A 22938-nucleotide genomic window follows, 5' to 3' on the forward strand; every position below is an offset into this window, starting at 1 on the left:
TAGTTCCAGCCATGAGTCATACCGTACCCTATAGATCGCCCCCGAGTGACGTCATTACCGAACTCCCTCCCTCGGCGAAGGCATGTCATCCTCGGGTTATTATGCAAGGGATAGGGCTTACGGCAGAATTGTGCGCTCTATCTTTCTCTGTCTCTAGAGATTTCTTTGACGATATTCTCGCGAGTCTAAAATTGCGCGATGCATTTCCAAGCCCGTCTTATACATACAGCCCGTATTGTTTTTCTGATTAACATTTTATCGCAATTTTATATGTCAGAGTGACTCTAAGGCAAATCGTTGAATTTCAAATTTGTATTTTTAATCAACTTAAACTTCACGTCTCTTTAATGAGACATCAATGCTACTTGAATTAATAATTAACAAATAAGAGATCAAAAGTAAAAGTAAAACCGAATTTTATTTTTATTTTAATTTACTAAAATTGGATTAAATCGAATTTCCAGCAAATTTGCAATAAAATTTCAAACTGCTGATTTCAAACTTTTTTTAAGATTAGCGATGAAATATCGATAAAAGAAAATTATTTCGAAATTATCCATGGGATATTAAAGAGAGAAAGAAATAGTGTATGCATGTCTAGATAATTCTGTATATAGACACGGCGTTAAACGCTTCATTCGCCTTCGAGAATTTTCTCTTTTATAGAATGAGCAATAAAAACGGATTGGCGCAACTTTCCGTTCGCGCTTCATAAAATAGAGTTTTTCTCGGAACGCGAGTGTGATAGCGACACGAGGGAACGTTAAAAAGGTCACACGTTTTTAGACCGATTCGTGCCTCTGTCTCTCCATTTATCGCCCACTTATAATATACTTGTATTGCACTTATAGATATTTCAAGGGATATCATGACTATGAACGCGAAAAAATGTCAGCGGCAGAGAAATGTCAGAACTTTTTACGTTAACAGTGATAACAATGTTATTATCTAACATTGAATATTTATGTTTATTGAGTGCTATTCATGCTGCACATTCCTTAACACGAATATTATACAGACATACACGGGATCCATACTGGTGGCTGTGAATCCTTACAAAGAGGTGGACTTCTACACGAATGTGAGTAATTATTTAATTATAGCGAAATCATGTTAACTCTCCATTTGTAATCTGGATCGTTTTTGGCAGAAGCGAAATTTTACTTACAAATCTTATTCCATTTTTAATTGAAATTGTAATTTTTAAGTAAAAGTTTTAACATTTAAGTTAAACAACTATTCGGTAACTAGAGATGTTGAAAAAAAAACCCTGAATTTTTTTTGAAAGCTTAGTAACAGTAAAAAATATTTGAGCTGAACAAAGAATTTAAATCACAGACGGAGAGTTAAATTAAAGAGCTTAATGAAAAGGCGAAGAAAAAGAGAAATTTGATATATTGCATTTTTTAAACATTTTTATCATTGAGTGCTTTCTATTTGATAACACAATTGGCACAAGCATTATCTTTGTTGACCTTTAGTGATTAAGTTAGAACGATATTTGTATTACCAAATGGGAAGCATCCATTATTGATGTTTTAATTCTCTCTCTTTGAGTACATTATTTTTAATATCATGTTGAAAGCAATATAAAATAAATGGAATTTTATTAGAATTAAAATATATTTATATTTATTATACAAGTTATGATCATAATTGCTTATTTAGTTAAGACTTATTTAATTATATGAGTTATATTACAATAATTATAATTACTTATTTAATTAAGAATATCTATTCAGATATTGTTAGAATTGAGTAAATTAAATATTATATAAATACAAAAATTAAAATATAAAATATTACAAAACTCTGGGAGGAAAAATTAAAGATAGAACTTAGATATCGATGTGACGTAGATATGATACTTTTTACAATTTTTAGAGATTATTTACTTGAGATGTACTTTGATACAGAACGGAGAAAGAACATTTCCATTCAAGTAAGGTATATAAATCCGATACAATGAATGAGCATTATCGACACGAAGTGATCGATAGGGCGGGCTCGATAGATCGCTTGTGCGTACGGAATACGCCGTGCTTCCTGCGGCTGACAAAAACCGGAAACGCCAGCAAGGAATAATAAATATCAGGCATAATGCGTGATGTCGCCGCTCTGTGATGCAAGGTGAAAAAAGAGCCGCGAAATGCTATACACGTCGATTTTCTGGGTGGAGATGAAAGATTAATAGCAAATTCTATATATGGGAGATACAAATGCGCACTGGTGCACATTAAACCATAATATACAAATTGATATAAAAATGCTTATTCAATATAAATATTTTTTAAACCACGAAATTTTCTTGTGTCTATAATAATTATTATTAAAATTTTATTGTGTTCGTTTCGTAAAATATATATAGGGCGTAAATATATAAAAGGATTTATCATTCAAGACGTTAGCATTTTAAAAAGCTGTGATATTTCAGAAGACTCTGTGAGTTTGAAACTCATATAGTTTTATTGTTATTATATTAAATAATGAATTAAATCTTACTTATCTTGATTTAAAAAAATATTCCTCGTTCATTGGCTTTCTACTTTTGCTTATTGTTCTTACATATTACGAGCTAAGTAATTATATATATTTATAATTATTAGCATTTCATTTTTACACTGAAATTAAATCAGTAATTTAATGACTTTAATATGCACCAGTGCGCAGTAGTGCGTCCAATCAAATTTGCTATAAAAGTGCTGTCTCGGATCTTTCGACATCTCGTTGAACGCATTTTTTACGCGCGGCTGCTCTTGCTACAACGCGCATTGCGAAAACGAGAAGTAACTGCAGTCCGTTTAGCAGCCTCAAATGCATGATAATATGACGTTAGCAACGAAATTACGCAACATTCAATGAAATTTTCACTTCATTACTTTGTCGGTACTTTGTGATAAAGATACTAATTACGTTTAGGTCGTCCAACTATATGTTTGCAAATATCAAACAGAGAAAAAAGTAGGCACAACGTGTGGCGTTAAATTTAATGGAGAATTTGAAAGGATAGAACGTGACTTGTCATTATTTTTCACAATGTATGAACTCGAATAAAATTCTTGAAAAGGAATAGTAGAATCAATTGTATATTCGCAAAAATAAAATTTCCATTTCAACAGAATTACTACAAAGGTTTTTCAAATGTCATCATTTATTATAGCATATATTCTCTAATTAAATTTTTAATTTCTAAGTTTCTTCTTTTAAGAAATTCTCTTAAAATCATATTAAAACGGATTCCATCTAAAATTAATTGAAGAATATAATAATCTAAAATTTAGGTCGCCAAATTTGTGTAGAAACATTCGTTTTCAATTATTCGTAGCTCAAAAATTATAACTTTGATAATATGCTTAATGAAAATTTGATATTTTCATGGAAAAATTGATTTTAAATTGATAGACTGTTGTAAGAAATAATACCACAAGAAGGAAGGTACATTGTATTCAAGTATACATATATTGTTGGCTGAGTTTACGAGTTTCTTTCCCATCGGACCCTAATCGACGATGAATTTCCTCGTCGCATGTGTACGTGCAATTTGCATACTCGTGCAAAATTATCATGTCTGCGGCGGACGAGTTTTTCCGAGAATGGCTTCACAAATCCGCAAAATACACCGCAGCAGGACGCTTTTATCGTATTGACCCTCGGTTTGAAAACAGGAAACGGAAGCCACAACGTGCTTATAATGCCTCGAGATAACTCGCGAAACGGCGAGCGTTATTCTTCTTCGACGACGGTTTTTCTAGGTCACGCTGATGGAACGAAACTCGAGCGATAGCACGCTCGACTTAGTTCTTGATAGGACGATAATGTTAACAATTACGTTAATTGGGATGCTCATACACACAGACTTGATTCATTCGTGTAGAAATGTGTCGCGAGACCTTTATCGACAAGCTCTTGCTGATATTTGCGATCAAGGGTGAACGAAATAAATTTCTGCTCGTTCACCATTTATCGGGTGAAACACTAAGTGCACATATACCCGATAATATAGAGCAGTGCAGTTTCCTTTTCCCGCCACCGATGCAGCTATTTTCGGGTGCACGTGATGCGCGACGACTTTGCTCCCTTGCATGTCACAGACTCATCGTCAATAGTTACATGTCTTGAATATGTCTCAGGGACGAATTATTTCTGGATACCGAATAGCAATTCCGAGCAGATCCACTAATGGAAAGAGGAAAAGAATTTATTGTTGCAGGGACAATAAATTTCGCAAAAATTTAACGCTAAATTGAAAATCTAAAAAATTCAGAGCTTACTATTTGAAAAAAATTTGGTAAATTTGAAATTTCTCGAGAAATTTCATCGGAATTTTCAATTCATTTTTATCAAAACTATTCTTTCGGCAGCTTTGTCTTTAGTTTATTGAAGTGGTGTATAAATTTCATTTAACTTTTAAATTTTTTTTTAACTTTAGATAAATTTTTAAAAATTTTACTTTGACATTTAAATGTATTGATTCTTTTTATGTTCATGGATTTTATCTTTTGTATTAAATTTAACAGTCAAAAAACTTTATACATTTCTGTAAAGTTGAAACATAATGCTCCAACTATTTTTAATAAGAAAATACAGCAAAATTGTTAAAAATTTGAAAAAAAATGTTTAATATTATTATTTCATATTATTATTAATGTTATATTATATCATTATTAAATTGTTGTTACTACACTACGTGACTTACTTGGACGAAGACTAGTTTTTTGCGAGTAATTTTGATACTTCTTTTCAACGAAACGAGAAAAAACCCTATAGATTCCGCCACATGAAAGATTTTATATTAAGTCAACAAATGATAGAGGCCTCTTCAAATTTTTGAAAGAATTCTTCAAATATTATTCTGTGCAGCCGCGCGTTTATACGACACGGAAAGCGTCGAGCGGCGGTGCATGCGGCCGTAAATTGAATTGGACGGTGAGAATTGCCGGAGTTAGAGTGCAGCGATAAAATTTACTTTGTCTCGTGTTTGGGAACGAGCTGGCTCTCTAAAGGCTTATACATTTTATTGCATTTCCCCTGCTCCTCCCTCTACAATGTACGCAACCTTTGAGCAGGGGATTTTTTAATAAGAGGGGGTACCGTATATTCTCGCGCGATGTTCAGAAAAGTTTTCGAGCCTCCCTCAAACTGACAAGTTGCAATAAAATTTTGACAGGAAGACGTCGACGGTGTTTTCATTACATTTTTAGCAATTTTTTTAGTGTCCAAATTACTTTTTGGAAACACAATAATTTGGAAACTATTATTGCGTATGGCGCAATCCGTGCGCGAACCAATTTGTGCGGAAAAAAAAACCTGATTGTTGAGGTAAATTCACGTGACTGCGGTACGTTAACCTCGTGCACACACTTGTGAAAATTTGCGTGCTACGGTATCATGCGTGATTTGCGAAGGTCAGCTGGGGTACCGCCGACCGAGGACTCCTGCCGGGACTAGAAGGAAGAGGGTGGCACGCAGTGGTGGTGCACGCCCCGCGTTATTGATCGCGGCGAAGCATGCGGATCGGATTCGGGACTCGGCGTGGTCGCCTCGGGAGCCGCCAATTCCGCACATTTCTACCGGATACTCTTGCTGGATCCTCGCCAGAGCGATCACGATGATCCACGTGTGAATCGCGATTGAATTACCAACGAGTAGCAACATATGGGAAACTACAGATACATTCGCGTTATCCGAATTCGTGATAAATCTGACTTCTGTTTCGAGAAAATAGATTTTCAAGCTAACCACGTAAAATGTATAAGCCTTTCTTAAAATTATCGACCAAGAAAATTAATGTAAAAATATGTTGTAATTATTAATCATTATACATACAATTAATTATTATGAAATAACGGTGTTATATGCCATTTATTTGCTATAATAACGACACAATTAAAATAAAAAAACATAAATTTTTCAAAAAATAAGTTTAATACGTTAAATCATTAAAATTTTGTAATATTTAAAATTAATTTTGATGTAATAACTGATTACAAAGAAATAAAAGTATGTTTTATATTTTTTTGTCTTTATGTTTCCGTTCTTTTTTGCAAGTAACTAAAATAATAACAATTTTTGAATTGTGTTGCAGCAAATGAGCGACATATAGTGTTTTAAAATGTTAGACATTAAATTAGTTTGATATAATGTCGTTAGATGTTTATAGAAACGTCCGAGAGAAAAAGTCACTCTTTTTATACATATAAAAGCGAAGAAATAGTAGCCTTAATTAACTAATCCAATTTTTTAATTTACTTATTAATTTGCTGCGCTCATTTTTTGTACACTTCCAAGCTAAGAATAATTCGATTTTGATCGCACTCTTACATTCATCTGACACATGTCTCTCTGAAGGTAAATCTAACTATGTGAAGAGTGAAATCTAACACTCTTAAAGAATGGAAAATTGAGCCACTCTTTGTTAAGACTGGCTTAATTTTCACTCTTTGGAAGGAGCTTTCATTCCAAAGAATTTATAGAGTAGCGATGTATAATATCGTTTTGTTGATCGATAAGTAAGCAAATATACTCGGATTGTTGAGGTAAATGATTGCTACTTCCATAGTAAACCCACAATCAAGTTGTTCAAATATTTGCTGGTATTAATGGCTGGGAAGTACAAAAGACTTGTGTGAAACTTTCATTGGTTCTTAAATCAATTATTTTACTATTGGAATACGATTATGCGAATTATTATTTATTTACTAGATAATAACCATTCCATACAATACATTTTTTCCTTTTTTTTATCAAAATTGAAAATTATTTGCGATATTTTTTCTTCGCGATATATATAAAACAGTAATAAACGCAAGGGAAAACTTGACAATTTTTTATGAGATTGCTTATATCGGATTGCTATATATCGGATAACCGATTCGTAATTCGATTTGAACCAATCGATTAGATGTTCCGAATATCACGGTAATGGTTTAATAACCAATCAGCACTTGCGGTAAAGGTTAACATCACAAATCGGTCGATTCGTTTCCGATCTCCAGACTCGGATCTCGGAATACTCATCTATTGCAAACATTTCTTCATAAAGGGAGATCGCAAATAGTCCCTCCGACTCTATACCGGGATAAACGGAAATTGACGTTAATCAATCGTCCATGTATTTCGTCGCGAGTTTAACGCTCGTTTAACGTAGCACGATTTATGTAACGAAAGCGGGATGAAAAATCATCGTATGAGTTTCTATCGGAGCACGATGACACGTGTTCAATTCCCTCACAGACGATACTGATCGATGGACGTGACCCACTAACGAAATGGAACGAGGAATCGACATCCCTTTGCAACACCATCGGTGTTGACAATGCCGTTTAACAGCGGGAAGCTTAAACTAATTGAAAAAGAAAGCAACACTGATTTTAGCAGTGGAAGTTAGCTGTGGATTACTTTTGAGATAAAAATTAGTATTTTTATCCAAGGTATTTAACAGATGCAATTAATCGTGAATAAGATGACTTAATTTATTTGATCTTATTACTTTACGCTGTTTAATTCCATTTAAATGGAGTAATGCAAATGATTTACAATTTTAAATATAGAACTGTAGATATAGTTACGAATTACTATTTAAAAAATTACTTTGTTATTGTTTCGTTATTTATTATAGCATTGCTACGTGTCACAGGAACAGGAAAAATTAGTTATAAATGACAAAATTATAATCATAAATACTGTGTATTCAGTTCCAAAATCTAATTGCGGATATATTTGGCATTATTTTAGTTCGTTTAAATCATGAACAAATAACGATAATTAGTACAGCTGATAAATACGAAAATTTAAAGTAAAAATAAAAGCAGATATTTTGATCTAAAAATACGAATTATCTGTCAGACATTCTAAATAAATATTGGACATAAAAATGATATCTATTTGCAAATATTAAGATTATTTATTTGAATGTTTAAATACTCTGGAACTTTAGAAGCCAATTATAAAGTTCAAAACTTTTAACATTAAGCAGTTTAGAAGACTGTGAAGATACGATGTTGAACAGCGCAGTATTATATAATGCGACATGTATTTATATATGGATGCAGTCGACTTTTTTCAAAAAGGAGCAACAAGAAGTGTCGAAACTTCCGGAGCGTTGCTTGGAAAGCGTTCTTTCACACTTATTTTTATATCTTAGCTTGTTTTCTTAAAGCTTTTCGACTACGCTTGGTTTATCTCGAGCAACTCATGCTCTACAAATGTACCTTGAAATAATTTCCTTCCAAAATACCAAAATTCCAAAAACTTTTTAAAGTTACATTGAAGCGTCTTAAATCATTCTGTAACAATATTAATATTCAGAACGTCAATTTATTAAATTATTAAATTATTAATTTATTAAATTTATTAATTGTTTGATCTACTATATAAATATGTTAACAGCACAAATTAATCTTAGCTTTTAAGTTAATAACGTAATTACATCGATTTGATTAATTTTTTTACATAAAGTATTAGACAAAAAAAAGAATTCTAATTAGTACTTTAAAGATATATTTGAATTGGATTTGAATGTTTGTAATTGTGCATTTGTTAAGATAACAATTATATTTGTTTTCCGGAATTAGGTATTGCTTAGATACTAACCTAGTCTTGATTTTAACTTAACAGATCAATTATTATTTATATTTATCAAGAAACACACAGTACGTCTCACGTTAATTTTAATAATTTCCACTTTTAAAAGTACATAAAATAAAAAAGTAAGTACAGTAAAATTAAATACTTTCAGAAGGTTTAATTAAGAATAATTTAATTAAGAATTTATAGTGTACTTTTAGTGTACGCGTACGTTTGTTTTTTGTCATGTGAAGATGGTGACTTAATAAAGATCTTCATAATGTTATCAGCTCTCAAAATTGATTTAAAAAAAAATGAAGTTGAAGCGCTGGAAATTGCTGTAACTAATAATAAAAATTATAATATTACTTCTATGGAGCTAGAAATAATTTATTAAGTCGCGTCTTCTCGTCGATTTGTACTGAAAATAGTCTTTCTGTCATCGAGTGGTTTTGGTAGGTAGTTTTGTCGCGATACTATGTATTTTTCTGTTATCACACGGCGGCAATTCTAGCCGAGTGCATTTCATCCATTTGTAACGGGCGTCGAGGCGCATTCTCGCTGTCTGATGCTCGGCGGTGCGGGCGGCCCGACGCGAAACTGGGTTGCACTACTTCGGCTGCGAGACTAACGGCCGAGAGCGACAACCCAGGCGGAGAGCGGCGTTTTGCAGAGCTTGTGTGCTTGTGTATATATCCGCGTCCCGAGGGAGAAGGCTGAACGAAGAGGGCCACGGTGGAACTCGGTCATCGTCGGCGGTGCACGCGCTTATCGGGTGTCGTCGCTGATTAATCGGGTTACGGGGGTTGATACGGTATATTCGTGCTCACATTTTCAAACCTCCAGTCGAATTAGCCGGGATTATCATGGCGTTATCGCGCACGAAGGTCTTGATGTGACTATATTCTCTTCACTCATGCTAAAGGCAACTTATGAAAAAAATTCCTGGCGCGCCCTTTCACACTTTATGTTACGTCACATCTAATTATCACTGTAATATGTATAAGTAGAGACTCTATAACAAGGCCGTGAGCAATTTTGTCAAAATTTTATGAGAGAGAAAGATGCACATAATTTCTCCCTGTAATATACTCTCACTTTAACGTAAACTGTTTTACTTTATAGCCAATATTTATAGTCTTATATTTAAGATTGTATTAAAATATCATAAGCTAATCACAGAGCAATATTAGCATCTTAAGATATTATACATTACTTAAGATCTGAAAATAAGAACTGTCTACGAGTATTGGTCTATAAATATCGGACTATGAATAATTTTAATTAATAATTTAAGATTATAGAGTGAAATACACAAGTATAAATTTGAATGAGATAATGTATACACAGGAAGAAATTGCACCAGTGAGAAATGATAAATCGACATTGAATCAAAATCATTAAATCGACGTCTAATTGATGTTGATTCGACAACAATTTCATTGTCATTTCCCATTAGGTATATGCTTTTCTCTTTCATAAAGAAGTACCTTTTGACAAAGTTCGCTTGTGGCCGAACTGTGATACAAAGTTTTTAGGTAAACAATGCGATTTAAAAACATTGAATATTAAAAAAGCTACACGATTTGCGGATTATCTCCATGTCTTGATACATCATTAAATGTCAACGTTTTGTAAAGTGTCAAATTACTTTTCGGCCTGATGAAGGCAATTGCAATGTTTATGAAACATGACATTTATTTTGAAAAAGATATTCTTTAAAACCAAACAATAGGTCTGTTTTTTATTGCTGCACTCTGAACCGGTAGAATAAGTTGAAGTGAAACAAACATACATTATTTCAGTACATTATACAGTACATTTGTTTCATTTCAACTTATTGCACTGTATGTATCAGTTTAGAAAGTGCAGTATTAAAAAACATACTTAATGTTTAAAAATAAATATAAAAGAATTCTTTCTCAAGTAAAGAATATGTAAATGTTAACATTTTATAGTTACAAAAGATTGTATCTTATATTTTTTAGAAAGAATGAACATTTTATGTAACATAAAATATCTTGCTCTATGAAATTATTCTGCACAAAAATATATAGACTTTATAAACTTCTAATGTGAGAATTAACGCAACGCTTTGCTGACTTTCTTTGGAGCATCCGTCAGCCTTTTATCTGCATCCGTGAGCTCTTCATAAAGCTCTCTCCATTTTAGTACACAATAGACCAAGTTCACTTTTCGTTTTTGGGGCAAGAATGCTGTTCGCGAATCGAGGCTTTTAAGACCATCCATTCTCACGAGGTTGTAGCAAAGAGGAGCGGCGGCACCTCGTTAACGACCGGAACCCGTTTCACCGAAAAGGGCGTCTTCCTCGTCTTTTCGCAGGAGTACGTGAATCGATACCACGGCCAGAAGATGGGCGCCTTGGAGCCACACGTGTTCGCCCTGGCGGAGGCGGCATACAAGTCCTTGCAGGACACCGTGAGCAACCAGTCCTGCGTGATATCAGGAGAGAGCGGCGCTGGCAAGACCGAGACCACCAAGTTCATCCTACAGTACCTGTGCTCGGTTACTAGCAACGTCGATACGTGGGTGGAACAGCAAATTCTAGAGGCCAACACCATCCTCGAGGCATTTGGTAATTATCCATTAATTACATCCAGGTTCCAAATTGCGCTTGTAATTTTGTGATTATGTATTTTCCGGATATCTCTCTCCCATTCTCTATACACAAATTTGTCAGAAAATATTTGCTAATTGAAATCTTCTGCTTTGGCTCAAATAATTGGAATGAATTTTGCCGTTTAATTAGATTAAATTAATCTAATAGCAATTCCGATAATGAAATATTTCCTCAATCGCTATAATAAAACTTGAATAATATGATTAGACTGATTATAAAGTAGTTTATAATCCTAGTCTTTGTTCGAATTTAACCCAAAATATAATTAACTTAAAAACTTTCTTACTAATTTTATTTAAAAACTATTTTCTTTGATACACATATTTGATAACTTCGTTTGTTGTAAGATCTTTTGTGAAAATTGTTTATTTCTTAATTTGTAAAGCTTGTTGATCATATTGATCTATATGATCGTAAATTTTTTTGAACAGATCAGCACAGATAACGAATTTAATTAATAATTGTAACATGTAATGTTTATAATAATAATTGTTTTGAGAAATTGTATTATGTAATTTAAAATTATGTAAAATTGTGAAAAACATTTGTTATAAACAGTTTTTTATAACGTATAGATGAAGAAAATGTCCGGGTCTATTAAACTCACGAATAGTAATTATGATTAAATATACGTTAATCTTAAACTTAGATTATAGATATCTGAATAGGTGCTGAAAATATGTTGTATCATAAAATTCGAGATTTTTAAAATTTGTTTTTTAAATTGGATAATTGTGTCTGTCGTCGATATTTCTGATAAAATTGATCTCAAGGTCGAGGAGTCTATGTATAAATTGCAACCCGCGAAAATACGTCAGAATTTAAGATTCGGTATAGAACTGTTAAATGTCAGAAAAGGATCGATGGGCTAAAAATGAATTGAGTATAGCTTGAGGAACAACTTATCTTCTTCAGAATTGGATTACGGTAATAGACTATTAAAGAATCGGCGTTTCAACTGAAGTGAAGATAAACGGAGACGATAAAGTGGATCCTAATCGTGCGTTTAGAAGTAAACAAGCGCGATTCATTAATCGTAGTCTAAGTGTGAATAACTCAGGTGTTAAATGCAGTGACGAAGGAAAATGAAGTAGGTCACGAGGAAAAAAGATTTTATGAATAAAACACATCAGACAGCGTCGTTCATTCACCTGCATGAGAGAGAGAGATAATGATTTCTTTTTTAAATCTAGCTTATTCTCATTTATCTTCATCACAGAGTTTTATTCATGTTTCGCATTTAAATAACTTGGGAAGATCTCGCTCCTCCTATTCTGCATATGTCTCGAGGGATATTTGTAACAAATATATTTCCTCTTAAAAATGCATTATAAAAGAATTAAAAAAATTGTTTTTAACGCAATAATATTGTAAAACTTTTAAACTCTTCTTAACCTTAAAATGCCATCGATATGTAAATTTTATGTAGTAAATGAAGTCATTGAGCGCTAATTTATGCCTTCAGTGATCATTAAGAAATCCAATCAACCATACTAAAAGTTAGAACGAGAAAAGACAAGCTTTAAAAAATTCTATCCGTTGTATATCGTTTTGTACTCCTTGATGATCTGTATAATTATAACACAAAACGGTGATTTCAATTTTTAAAAATAGTTTTGTTTTATATTATTTTATTATGTATTATATATTTTATTTAAATATTATTGAGGAGACATACATCAATTGGACTACACACTCTATGTTTCAGATTTTGATAGCGTGCTTATTCTTTTTTTCTTTTTTAAGTCAATATTTAGATTATTTGTGTTTATAAAGATCTTAATTATAAATATTTTGTGATTAAAAATAAGAAATGTATAGAAAACTTGTGTTACATTATTTAAGAGTGACCTTTTCTAATTTCTTATATAATTTACGTGTCGATAATAATACTGTTTTTCAATCACTTAATATTGATAACGTTTTAAAGTTGGTAATAACAAATTTAGTTTTTGAATTTTCCTCAATTCAAATTAGAATGATGAAGTTTAACGAGAGAAATTTTATTCTCGTTAAAACAGGCAACGCGAAAACTGTACGGAACGACAACAGTTCGCGCTTTGGCAAGTTTATGCAGGTGTGTTTCGACAGCAAGTGGATGATCAAGGGATGTATCATCCAAGACTACCTGCTGGAGCAGAGTCGTATCACCTTTCAGAGCCCCGGGGAGCGCAATTATCACGTGTTCTACCAGTTGGTCGAAGCCGGCACGAGGGACAAGGAATTTGCGGAGCAATATAAGCTAAGGCCAGCCAGCCACTACAAATATCTCAATCAGTCCGGCTGCGTGAAGATCGACGGAATTTCCGACTCTAAGAAGCTCGATTCTCTCAGGCTCGCCTTTAATGTGCTTCAGGTATTTCTCTGCCGAGGAAGAGAATTTTGCACTTCTATTATTGTCCAATAATTATTATCCATCTTCGTGCAGATCGCGCCGGAAATGTGCGAAGGCATTTTCCGAGTTCTATCGGCCATCCTGTGGCTCGGAAACTTGAGCTTCGAGGACGTCGACGGCGAGAGATGCGAGTTATCGAAGGAGGACGAGAATATAGTCGACACGGTTGCGCCGCTGTTGGGTCTTCAGGTAGAGGATCTCACCAAGGTGGTGCTGATACGACAGATAAATGTTCGCGGTAATATCACGGAGATTCCACTGAAGGTGCAAGAGGCCAGGGAGAATAGGCACGCGATGGCAAAGGCACTTTACTCTCGCACTTTCGCTTGGCTTATCAACCACATCAACAACTGCACGAACCCAGGACAGGATATCTCGCGGTTCCTCGGGGTTCTCGATATCTTCGGATTCGAGAATTTTACGCTGAATAGCTTTGAGCAACTCTGCATCAACTACACGAACGAGAAGCTGCACAAGTTTTTCAATCACTATGTCTTTGCGTTGGAGCAGGAACTCGTAAGTTTATTCCAGTGCTCACAGTTTTTATATGATCAAATAATTCGTATGAGAAACTGTACAAGTTTTTTTAAAATCTTAAATTATCAGAGCTTAAAGCAATCTCTAGACGCACAATATATTGTATAATTATTTGTAATACTGTTTGTTGATATCTCTTTTAAGCAATTCAAAACAAAGTCTAGAGACTCAATGTAGTCTTCAGATTCAATAATATTGTCTAATATTAAATATTTTATATTATTATTGATCATCTATTTAAGGGACGCTTAAAAGTCTCGAATATCTCGAATTATTTAATTTGTTACATCTAATTTTAGTTGCAATTTTAGTTGTTACATCTCATTTTTTTTAAATAAAAGTAGCTTTTTTTATTCAAACTTTCCTTAATGTTCTAATTTGAATAATTTAAGAGAGAATTTAATGCTCGAATATTTTTATTTTAAATTTTCTAAATTAAGTTTACTTTAATTTGAGCTTTAAAACTTTATTTTATCCCTTACTTTAGTACATTTTTTGTTTTGTTACCAAAAAGTTAATTCGCCATAAATAAATATATAAATATCAAATAAATATGTGTTTAGTATCGTCAAGAAGAGATCCAGTACTCCCACATCACTTTCACTGACAACACCATGTGCCTGGAGCTAATTGAGAAGCCTCCGCGATGTGTTCTTAAGTTACTCACCGAGCAGTGCCATATGCCGAAAGGCTCGGATCTAGCTTATCTGACAAACCTGCACGCTGAATTTGAGAGCCATCCGTGCTACGTGAAGGGAGATGACCGACGGAAATGGGAGAAGGAATTTGGAGTCAAGCATTACGCCGGCTGCGTGACATATACTGTCGAAGGTTTTGTCGACAAGAATCGGGACGTACAGCAGGACGTGTTCTTCGACTTCATGTCCAGGAGTACAAATGAGTTTGTACAGGAGATCAGCGTTTATCAGGATCTATTGGGATGTACTGTCGCGCGTGCAACCGGCAGCACAACTACTACGATGTCGCGAGGAACGTCCAAGGGCAAGCCAACCCTCTGCGACTCATTCCGGCATCAGTTGCAGGCCCTAGTAGATGTTTTACAGGGGACGACGCCGTGGTACGCACGCTGTATCAAACCGAACATGGAGAAAATGGCCAATCACTACGATGAAAAGCTCGTTATGGACCAACTCAAGTATCTTGGTATGCTCGATATCATACGCATACGCAAGGAGGGCTTTCCAATACACATGTCGTTCTATGATTTCGTTGCGAGATATCGTTGTCTGGATAAAAGCCGATCCTCACTTTCCTCTAACGAGAAGGAGGCGGTCAGATGTCTGATTAGTAAACAAGGTATACCGCAAACTGAATGGCAAATTGGCCGGACAAAAGTATTTTTGCGGAGCTACGTGCACGAGCCTCTGGAGGATTCCAGAAACCAGGTAATAACGAAGAACGCCATTGTGATACAGAAGATTTGGCGAGGATACATTAAACGACGAGGTATGATCCGCATTTCCTATCTTTATATGTTTTCTATAACTCGCTATAATTTAAAATATCTGTTGTTTTCAACAATATGGTATAAAATATTAAAGGGAAAAATTGTTTGTTTCGAAAAAACAAATATTATAATAAGCAAAAAATTTTCTGAAGGTCATATTTTTCAAATTTCAAAACATAAATATAATACAATTTTTAAACTAAAAACTTATTCTTATTCCGAGTAAATTATATATATAGAAAGAGAAATATGACATTCAATTTTAACTTTGAAGAAATTATATTATATTTTTATTTGGAATAATCAATATATTTTTATTCGTTTGGAAATCGTATTATACTTAGAAATGTTATTCTCTGTTCCAATAGAGTATAAACGTATAAGGGAGGCGACACTGAAGATGCAGCATGCGTATCGCGGTTGGAAGTTACGAATAATGTTCATCAGGAAACGCAGGGCAGCAATAGTGATCCAGAGTCATTTGCGAGGTGTCTTTGCGAGGGAAGTAGCCGCAGCTCTACGAGAAATGCGACGAGTCGATGAGGAGATGAGAAAGAGGGAACGGTTGGAGGAGGAACGAAGAATGATGGAGGATAAGAAGGCGTTGGAAGAGAGCCAAAGGTATGAGAGATCAACTCCGTTTGAATTTCTTAATTCCCATGAAACCTTGCTTGCGACGATGGTAATTCTCGTGTAAGATAACTGATAACAATGGAACCGATTAATTATGCGTGCCGATCGATTGTATGCATTAATCGTTTCCGTTTGTGTTCCTTTTATAGCGCGCAGTACGATGGTATTGCCGAGATGGAATCTGGGTAAGTCCGACGATGGAAAAGATCGTGTGACGTGTATATGACGGCATGCACTCGTTGCATGCTAAATATTGCGTTTACCTTAAACGCGAGTCTTATCGCTTCTTCGTTTGATATACGCATGGTTTTATACTAAAAGCCGATTGTGATATTAAACGCTACATGATAGAAAATCACACGTTTATAATTGATGAATTAGGTAGAAGAACGGCGTAAAGCACGCGACTTTAAGATATAAATATTACAATGATATAAATTTAAATAAAATATCATAATCTTTGAACATTTAAAGAAAACATAAAATTATTGTAGTTATAGCATATATATATTATAAATATTATAGATTAGTTGTATGTAGCTAAAATTTATTCATGATTGTGTATCTCTTAGCGAATTCAATTGAATGCACTAATGCATATTAAAATCGTTGTACACTAATTTAATCTGAGTATAAAAATAAAATGTAAATATTTCGAATTATAGAGTACATATTTTATACATTAAAATGTATCAATGATTTTACGGTTTAACCCGTTTTCATATTTATATTAAACATATCTTTATGTCAATTTGTGTATGACGATGTACGTTCAATCGAATTTGCTATCTGATTTTTTCAAGGCATTATTTTATAATTTACTGCATCGAATGCCTCGTTGTGGTCATCGTTACACGATAACATTACACGAAATTTACTTTGCTCGTAACACTAGTATCTGCACTCCTGCGAAAAAACATCAATCGGTAACGACAATATAATTTTCTTTTTAATTTTGCAGGAAAGTGCAAGAAGAAATCGACGCGTTGTCGCAGATGGCCGAGCAAATGAACTCGAAGATAGCTGTCACGGATTTGCAATCGGTGGATCTTGACAATCTGTTTTCCTTCCTATCTGACGTACAATCAACTAAAAGTAATCAGATTATCGAGGAAATCGGGGAACAGATGGACGAATTGGTGGAGGATCTTGACGTAGAATTAGAAAATGTTATTCAACAAGAGATAGAATTGAATGCCAAGGCCGAGTCGAAGGTCGCTTCTCCCATGAATGGGCAAGAAGTACAGTCTCCGCAGCAGCAACAGCGAATGCCGTGCTCGAATAACTTGAGCAGCAGCAAACTTGGTCAACCAAGTCTTCCGGAACCCACGGAACCACCACCGCCGCCACCACCTCCGGCGCCGCCTTTAGCTGTGAATGGTGAATCATCAGATGACAACGGCGAGCCAATTTACGAATCAGTGTTGCCGCGAGAAGCGAATGATTCTGGCAGTCCAATTCATAATGGCGGCAGTCCGAGCCAGATGATGAACGGTGAGACTTGCGGATCGCCACCACCGCCTCCACCCAGTGGCAAGATAACCAAAGAAATTGCCGCTAGTCCGCCATCCAGGCCAGAGTCCAGGAGTTCCGGTCATCATCATCCAGCTCACCATCATCATCATCAGACGATACCCCAGACGCAACAGAACGGCCACGATCAGCTGCAGCCACAATCGCAGACGGTGCAGCAACTGCCGGTGGAACGTGAGCAGCGGCGCAAAACTCGCGTGGAGCGGAAACTGCAAGAGCTTGAAGACAAGAAGGAACAAGAGAACGAGGTGACCTACCACGACATTGTAGAGTTTGCGCAGAATTATTTTAACAGCCATGAACGTTCGCCGGAGGGTACCATAATGGCTACGTTAACAAGGAAGTCGCGCGGGAAAAGTATCGAGTTCATTCCGAAGTACGAGATGGTTACGTACTACAAAGGATCGAGCATCCCGAACTCGCATATTCATATGTATGATCCCGACAACGTGAATGTTGCGTGTTCCGTGTTCAGGGTACGCCTACATTAATTATAACACTGCAGAAAACTCAAAGAAAAGAATAATTATTTCTTGTAACTTCTAAGTAAATTCATCAATAATTTGAAGACAATGATCTGCGGCAATCTGGCCATAAAGTTCATAGAACATCTTCGAGACTAGAATTGCATTTAACATTATAAAAAAACTATAGAAAATTCTTTTCTTTCCGTTTAAAGTTTTTTTTTGTTGTGTTATAAATGTTATAATTAGGATATATAATCATGTTATATTATTCTTTTTCTTAGGACTTGTGTAAGTATATTCGCGGTGAAATGAAGTTGGATCAAGAGATAGTCACGATTCAGAGTATCATCGCTTATGGGATCGAGCGGGAAGAGTTAAGAGATGAAATCTTTGTGCAATGTATGCGTCAAGCGACGAATAATCCCAACGCCGAGTGGTCGGAACGCGTGTGGCTGCTATTGTGTTTGGCGATCGTTGCCTTCCAACCGAGCAAGCTACTTTACAAGTATTTTGTCTCCTTCCTGAAAAAGAATCTTGCCCTCGAAGGCAAGTTGAGACAGTACGTACAGTGGTGTGTAGATAATTGCAAGAACACCAAAGTATCTTGCAGGCAACATCCACCATCTACGGTGGAAATCGCTGCCATGAGACGATTGGGCACCATAGTATGCAGGTTCTTTTTCTTGGACGGAAGAACGAAGGCGATCGATGTACACCCGATTGACACAGCTGCTGATGCTGTCGCTAAACTAGGAGAAAAGTTGGGTCTTCGATCGCTGGAAGGTTGGGCTATTTATCAAAGCAGACCGGATGGAGAGGAGCACGTGCGAGCTCACGATTATTTGTACGACGTAATTGCTGCATGGGAAATGTAAGTGTGAACGCAATTATATTCACGTAGAATTATTATACAATAACATCTATAACTGCAGGAAACAATGCAAATTGAATACGGCGCAGTCGACGTTTTCGACATTGCGACGCGGTAACAATACTACTTTAGGCAGCGGTGACAATCGTTTCGTCTTCAAACGAAGGTTATTCCGTAATCCAAGAGAGATCTCCCAGGACCCCGTAGAAGTTAACATGCTATACGCGCAAGCGGTCTACAACGTCGTAAAGGTACGATGCTTCATCATAACAAATAGATTGCTTCACAATTTAAGCTTTTATTTTTAGAATTAGATGATATAATTCTGAACGAAATAAGATTTTAATCCGATTTCCGAGTTTAAGTTTGATTTTTTTCTATTTGGTTTCTTTCAGTATCTTTTATACAATAAGAGGGTTACCAAACTGAATTTCGAAAATTGAATTCAAATTTTATTTAAAATTTTGTTTAAAATTGTACCTTGTTCAAAATTGTATCATCTTATCCTATATGTATTTTATTCTTCTATTTATTTTTAGTGCGATGATTTTCCGGTGTCCGAGAAAGTGGCATTGCAATTGGCAGGATTGCAAGCACAAGTGTCCCTTGGCGATCCCAAGGATAATGATAGATTAGATTATTACAGCGAAGTGGATAGCTTCCTACCCTACAGAATCAGTCGGGCTCGTGGCGACGACGTTTGGGTGCCGATTATAGCGCAAGCACACCGACAATATGGTGCCGGACGCAAAGAGCTCGCTGCTAAAGTTCTGTATCTATCCTGCGTGATGCAGTATCCACTTTATGGCACAACGATGTTCAATGTAACTTACCGCGGATACTGGTCTTATGGCAATCAGTTGATTCTTGGTATTAACTGTGACGGTCTGATGCTAATCAAGCCGGATGATAAATTCGTTCTGTCCGAGTATCGTTATCAGGACGTCGAAAGCATTATGTTAGATCCGAGCGACTCGTTCATCACGCTCTCGCTGTTGCGACATAATCCCGATAGTTCGCACAAGTGTTTCGTTTTCGAGACGCCGCAAAAAAACGAGATTGGTAGTCTGATTGTGAGTTACTGTTCGGCACTGGCGGGTTGGATCACAGAGAATGAGGTACCCACGAAGAAACTCAAGTGTATTACTAACGAAGATCGCATCCGGCTCTATCACAATCTAATCAACTGTCGGCGAACTCTAGTCGACTCGGAAATTCTCAGAAAACCGCAGGATTCCGGTGGTGGTTTTCTTCGGAATACACTTAGAAGATTATCGAAGCATCGGATAGAAAAGCTTAGGCAGGAACATGGAAGTGCCGATCACGGCGAGACTTACAAGGGTTTCCCGTATGCTTACTGGGCGTTCAGCAGGCAACAGATACCGCAGAGTCTATCGAAACTGCCTGATCCCGATGAGCAAGTGTCTCTAAATATTTTCCAGTTAATTTTGACGTACGCGGGACTTGGGCAAAATGGAGACACAGTACGTAGGGTCGAGGATGAGCACGTGAATCTTATACAAACCGTAATGGAACGTTGTATACGAAAAGAAAACCTACTGGGCGAATTATACCTCCAGTTGATCAAGCAAACCACTGATCATCCAGATCCCAATAATCGTGTCAATTTACGACACTGGGCATTGCTCTCGCTCGCGTGTTCCGTAATCCTACCGCCTCAAAAGACGATACGCAAGTACTTGATAGCACACCTGAAACGATGCGCTAGCGATTATGTTACCGAGGAGGGTAAGTACGCGAGGTTTGCAGAAAAGTGCCTTTACAAGACTCAGGGCACTCGCAGGCGGCAGTGGCCACCGAGTCGCGAGGAGATTATGTGCACTATCAATCGCCGGCCGATCTATGCCAGATTCCATTTCATGGACGGTCAATATCACGCCGTCGAATTTCATCCATCCGCGACCGCTAGGGACGTCATGGAAATCATAAAAACGAAGATAGGACTTGAGGAGACTGCTATGGGTATGCTCGATATTTTTATTTTTCTATATTATTTTATGTCAATATCCTATTCCTTTTCTTCCGATCTCTGTTAGAATTACAGTATCATGTATTCTAATTAAATACGGACATATCTTCAATTGCAAAATTTGCAAATATTACAAATTTATATTTAATTCATTTTAATTTGTTCTAAAGTTGGATTTTATTTAATTGATTTTTATCGTTATTTTTTATTCTTTATCAGGTTATGCGATTTATGAGGTATTGGGACCGACCGAACGATCGCTGATTCCCGAGGAGAAGATAGCTGACGTTATGTCTAAGTGGGAACGATACAGGACGTCGCAGCAGGGTCAACATCAACGCAAGCATGCGCATCACCTTTTCCTGTTTAAGAAACATTTGTTCTTAGATCAATACATGAATTTAGACGATCCTGTCGAAAAGGAGTTATTGTATCACCAAGTGCTACACGATTTGCGAGCCGATCGGTTTCCTATCACCGAAAAAGAAGCTGTAAGTAACCTCGTTGCAGTAACTTCTCTGTTCTTTCATATTTTCTTAATACTATAATTTAATTTTAAATAGAACTATATTTCAAATTTGATTCTTTACACATATAATTTAAAATTCATTAATTGTTACATTTGAAATATATATTAAAATAAGTTATAAAAAAGTTATAAAAAAAGTTATAAAAAAATTAGTAAGTTATAAGATACTATTTGTTTAATTTCTTTTTTTATTATTTCTTTTTATATTATTTCGTGAATTTAGTATAGATTATATATATAAAAATAATTTTCGACAGGAAATATATATGTGTTCGATATATATATATATATTATATATATATATATATATATATATATATATATACAATATATATATAATTGTTGAGTATTCTGTATTGCATGACTATTATTTTTATATTTCCTTTGTGTTATTATCAGCTCAAAGAGAATTTCACGAGACTAATATCACTTTCAGATGATGCTGTCGGCTTTACAAGCGCAATTGGAATTGGGCGATTGTCAGGAGATCATATCGGAACCGGATTATCGAACAATATCAAGTCACTGCCTATCATCGAGACTGGTACCGTGCTTGTGTGTGGATGGTGTGCGCCAGCACCATCAATCTCTACGTGGAATGACACCGCCCGAGGCGAAAAAGGCTTTTTTAAATCTGATCCAATCGTGGCCGTTGCACCGCGCGACAATCTTCGATGTGATGCAATCGTTTACTTCGAATTGGCCTCGCGTTCTCTGGCTGGCCGTTGATCAGCAGGGTCTTCATCTCCTAGAACACCGTTCCAGAAATGCATTGTGTACTTATGAATATAGCAGTATTTTAAGTTATACGCCTGCCGTTAATTGCTTGATGATTATTACTGGTACGGATAAGAAGCAGAGCAAGGTCATCCTCACTACGTCGCAGGTAATGTGATTCAAGCGATGAAATATCGTCAGTATGTCTACTCAAACTTTGGAAAAAATTTATTGAAAATTTTCTAATTTTCTAGGCATTTTTAATCACGTCTTCAAGCAAAGTAAAAATATTAGATAAAATAAAACAGAAATTACTATAAACACGAAATATCGATATTTAATTTAAAAAGAAAGTTCTTAAATAGTATTTGTATCATTATAATAGTACTTTGATACTCGCAAAATAAAATATCAATATTAAAGAAATAAAATCCTCGAAAAATTTTTTTATTTTTAATACAATTGACAATTTCTCCATGAAAAAAATAATTCCAGATTTTTTTCTAGACAGTAAACATTATATAGATTTTTTGATGTAACAGACATATGCAGATATTATATATATGTAATTAGATCCTATATATATATATAT

At 35.3% G+C, this 22938-nt stretch overlaps 1 protein-coding gene across 1 annotated transcript in view; it reads left to right on the forward strand.

Annotated features, from left to right (window-relative positions):
* Window positions 1–22938, forward strand: part of LOC108754171 (myosin-I heavy chain) — a 40499-nt gene that overhangs the window by 15812 nt on the left and 1749 nt on the right. Inside the window, exons 3-15 of the mRNA XM_018496291.1 lie at window positions 1019–1081; window positions 10909–11161; window positions 13228–13562; window positions 13635–14117; window positions 14702–15605; window positions 15975–16227; window positions 16389–16424; window positions 17201–18248; window positions 18521–19110; window positions 19172–19361; window positions 19650–21093; window positions 21320–21591; window positions 22066–22515. Coding sequence (XP_018351793.1) covers window positions 1019–1081; window positions 10909–11161; window positions 13228–13562; window positions 13635–14117; window positions 14702–15605; window positions 15975–16227; window positions 16389–16424; window positions 17201–18248; window positions 18521–19110; window positions 19172–19361; window positions 19650–21093; window positions 21320–21591; window positions 22066–22515 — 6321 coding nt within the window. The remainder of the gene's footprint in view (window positions 1–1018; window positions 1082–10908; window positions 11162–13227; window positions 13563–13634; window positions 14118–14701; window positions 15606–15974; window positions 16228–16388; window positions 16425–17200; window positions 18249–18520; window positions 19111–19171; window positions 19362–19649; window positions 21094–21319; window positions 21592–22065; window positions 22516–22938) is intronic.

Source organism: Trachymyrmex septentrionalis, unplaced genomic scaffold (assembly GCF_001594115.1).
Source record: "Trachymyrmex septentrionalis isolate Tsep2-gDNA-1 unplaced genomic scaffold, Tsep1.0 scaffold77, whole genome shotgun sequence".
NCBI lineage: Eukaryota > Metazoa > Arthropoda > Insecta > Hymenoptera > Formicidae > Trachymyrmex > Trachymyrmex septentrionalis.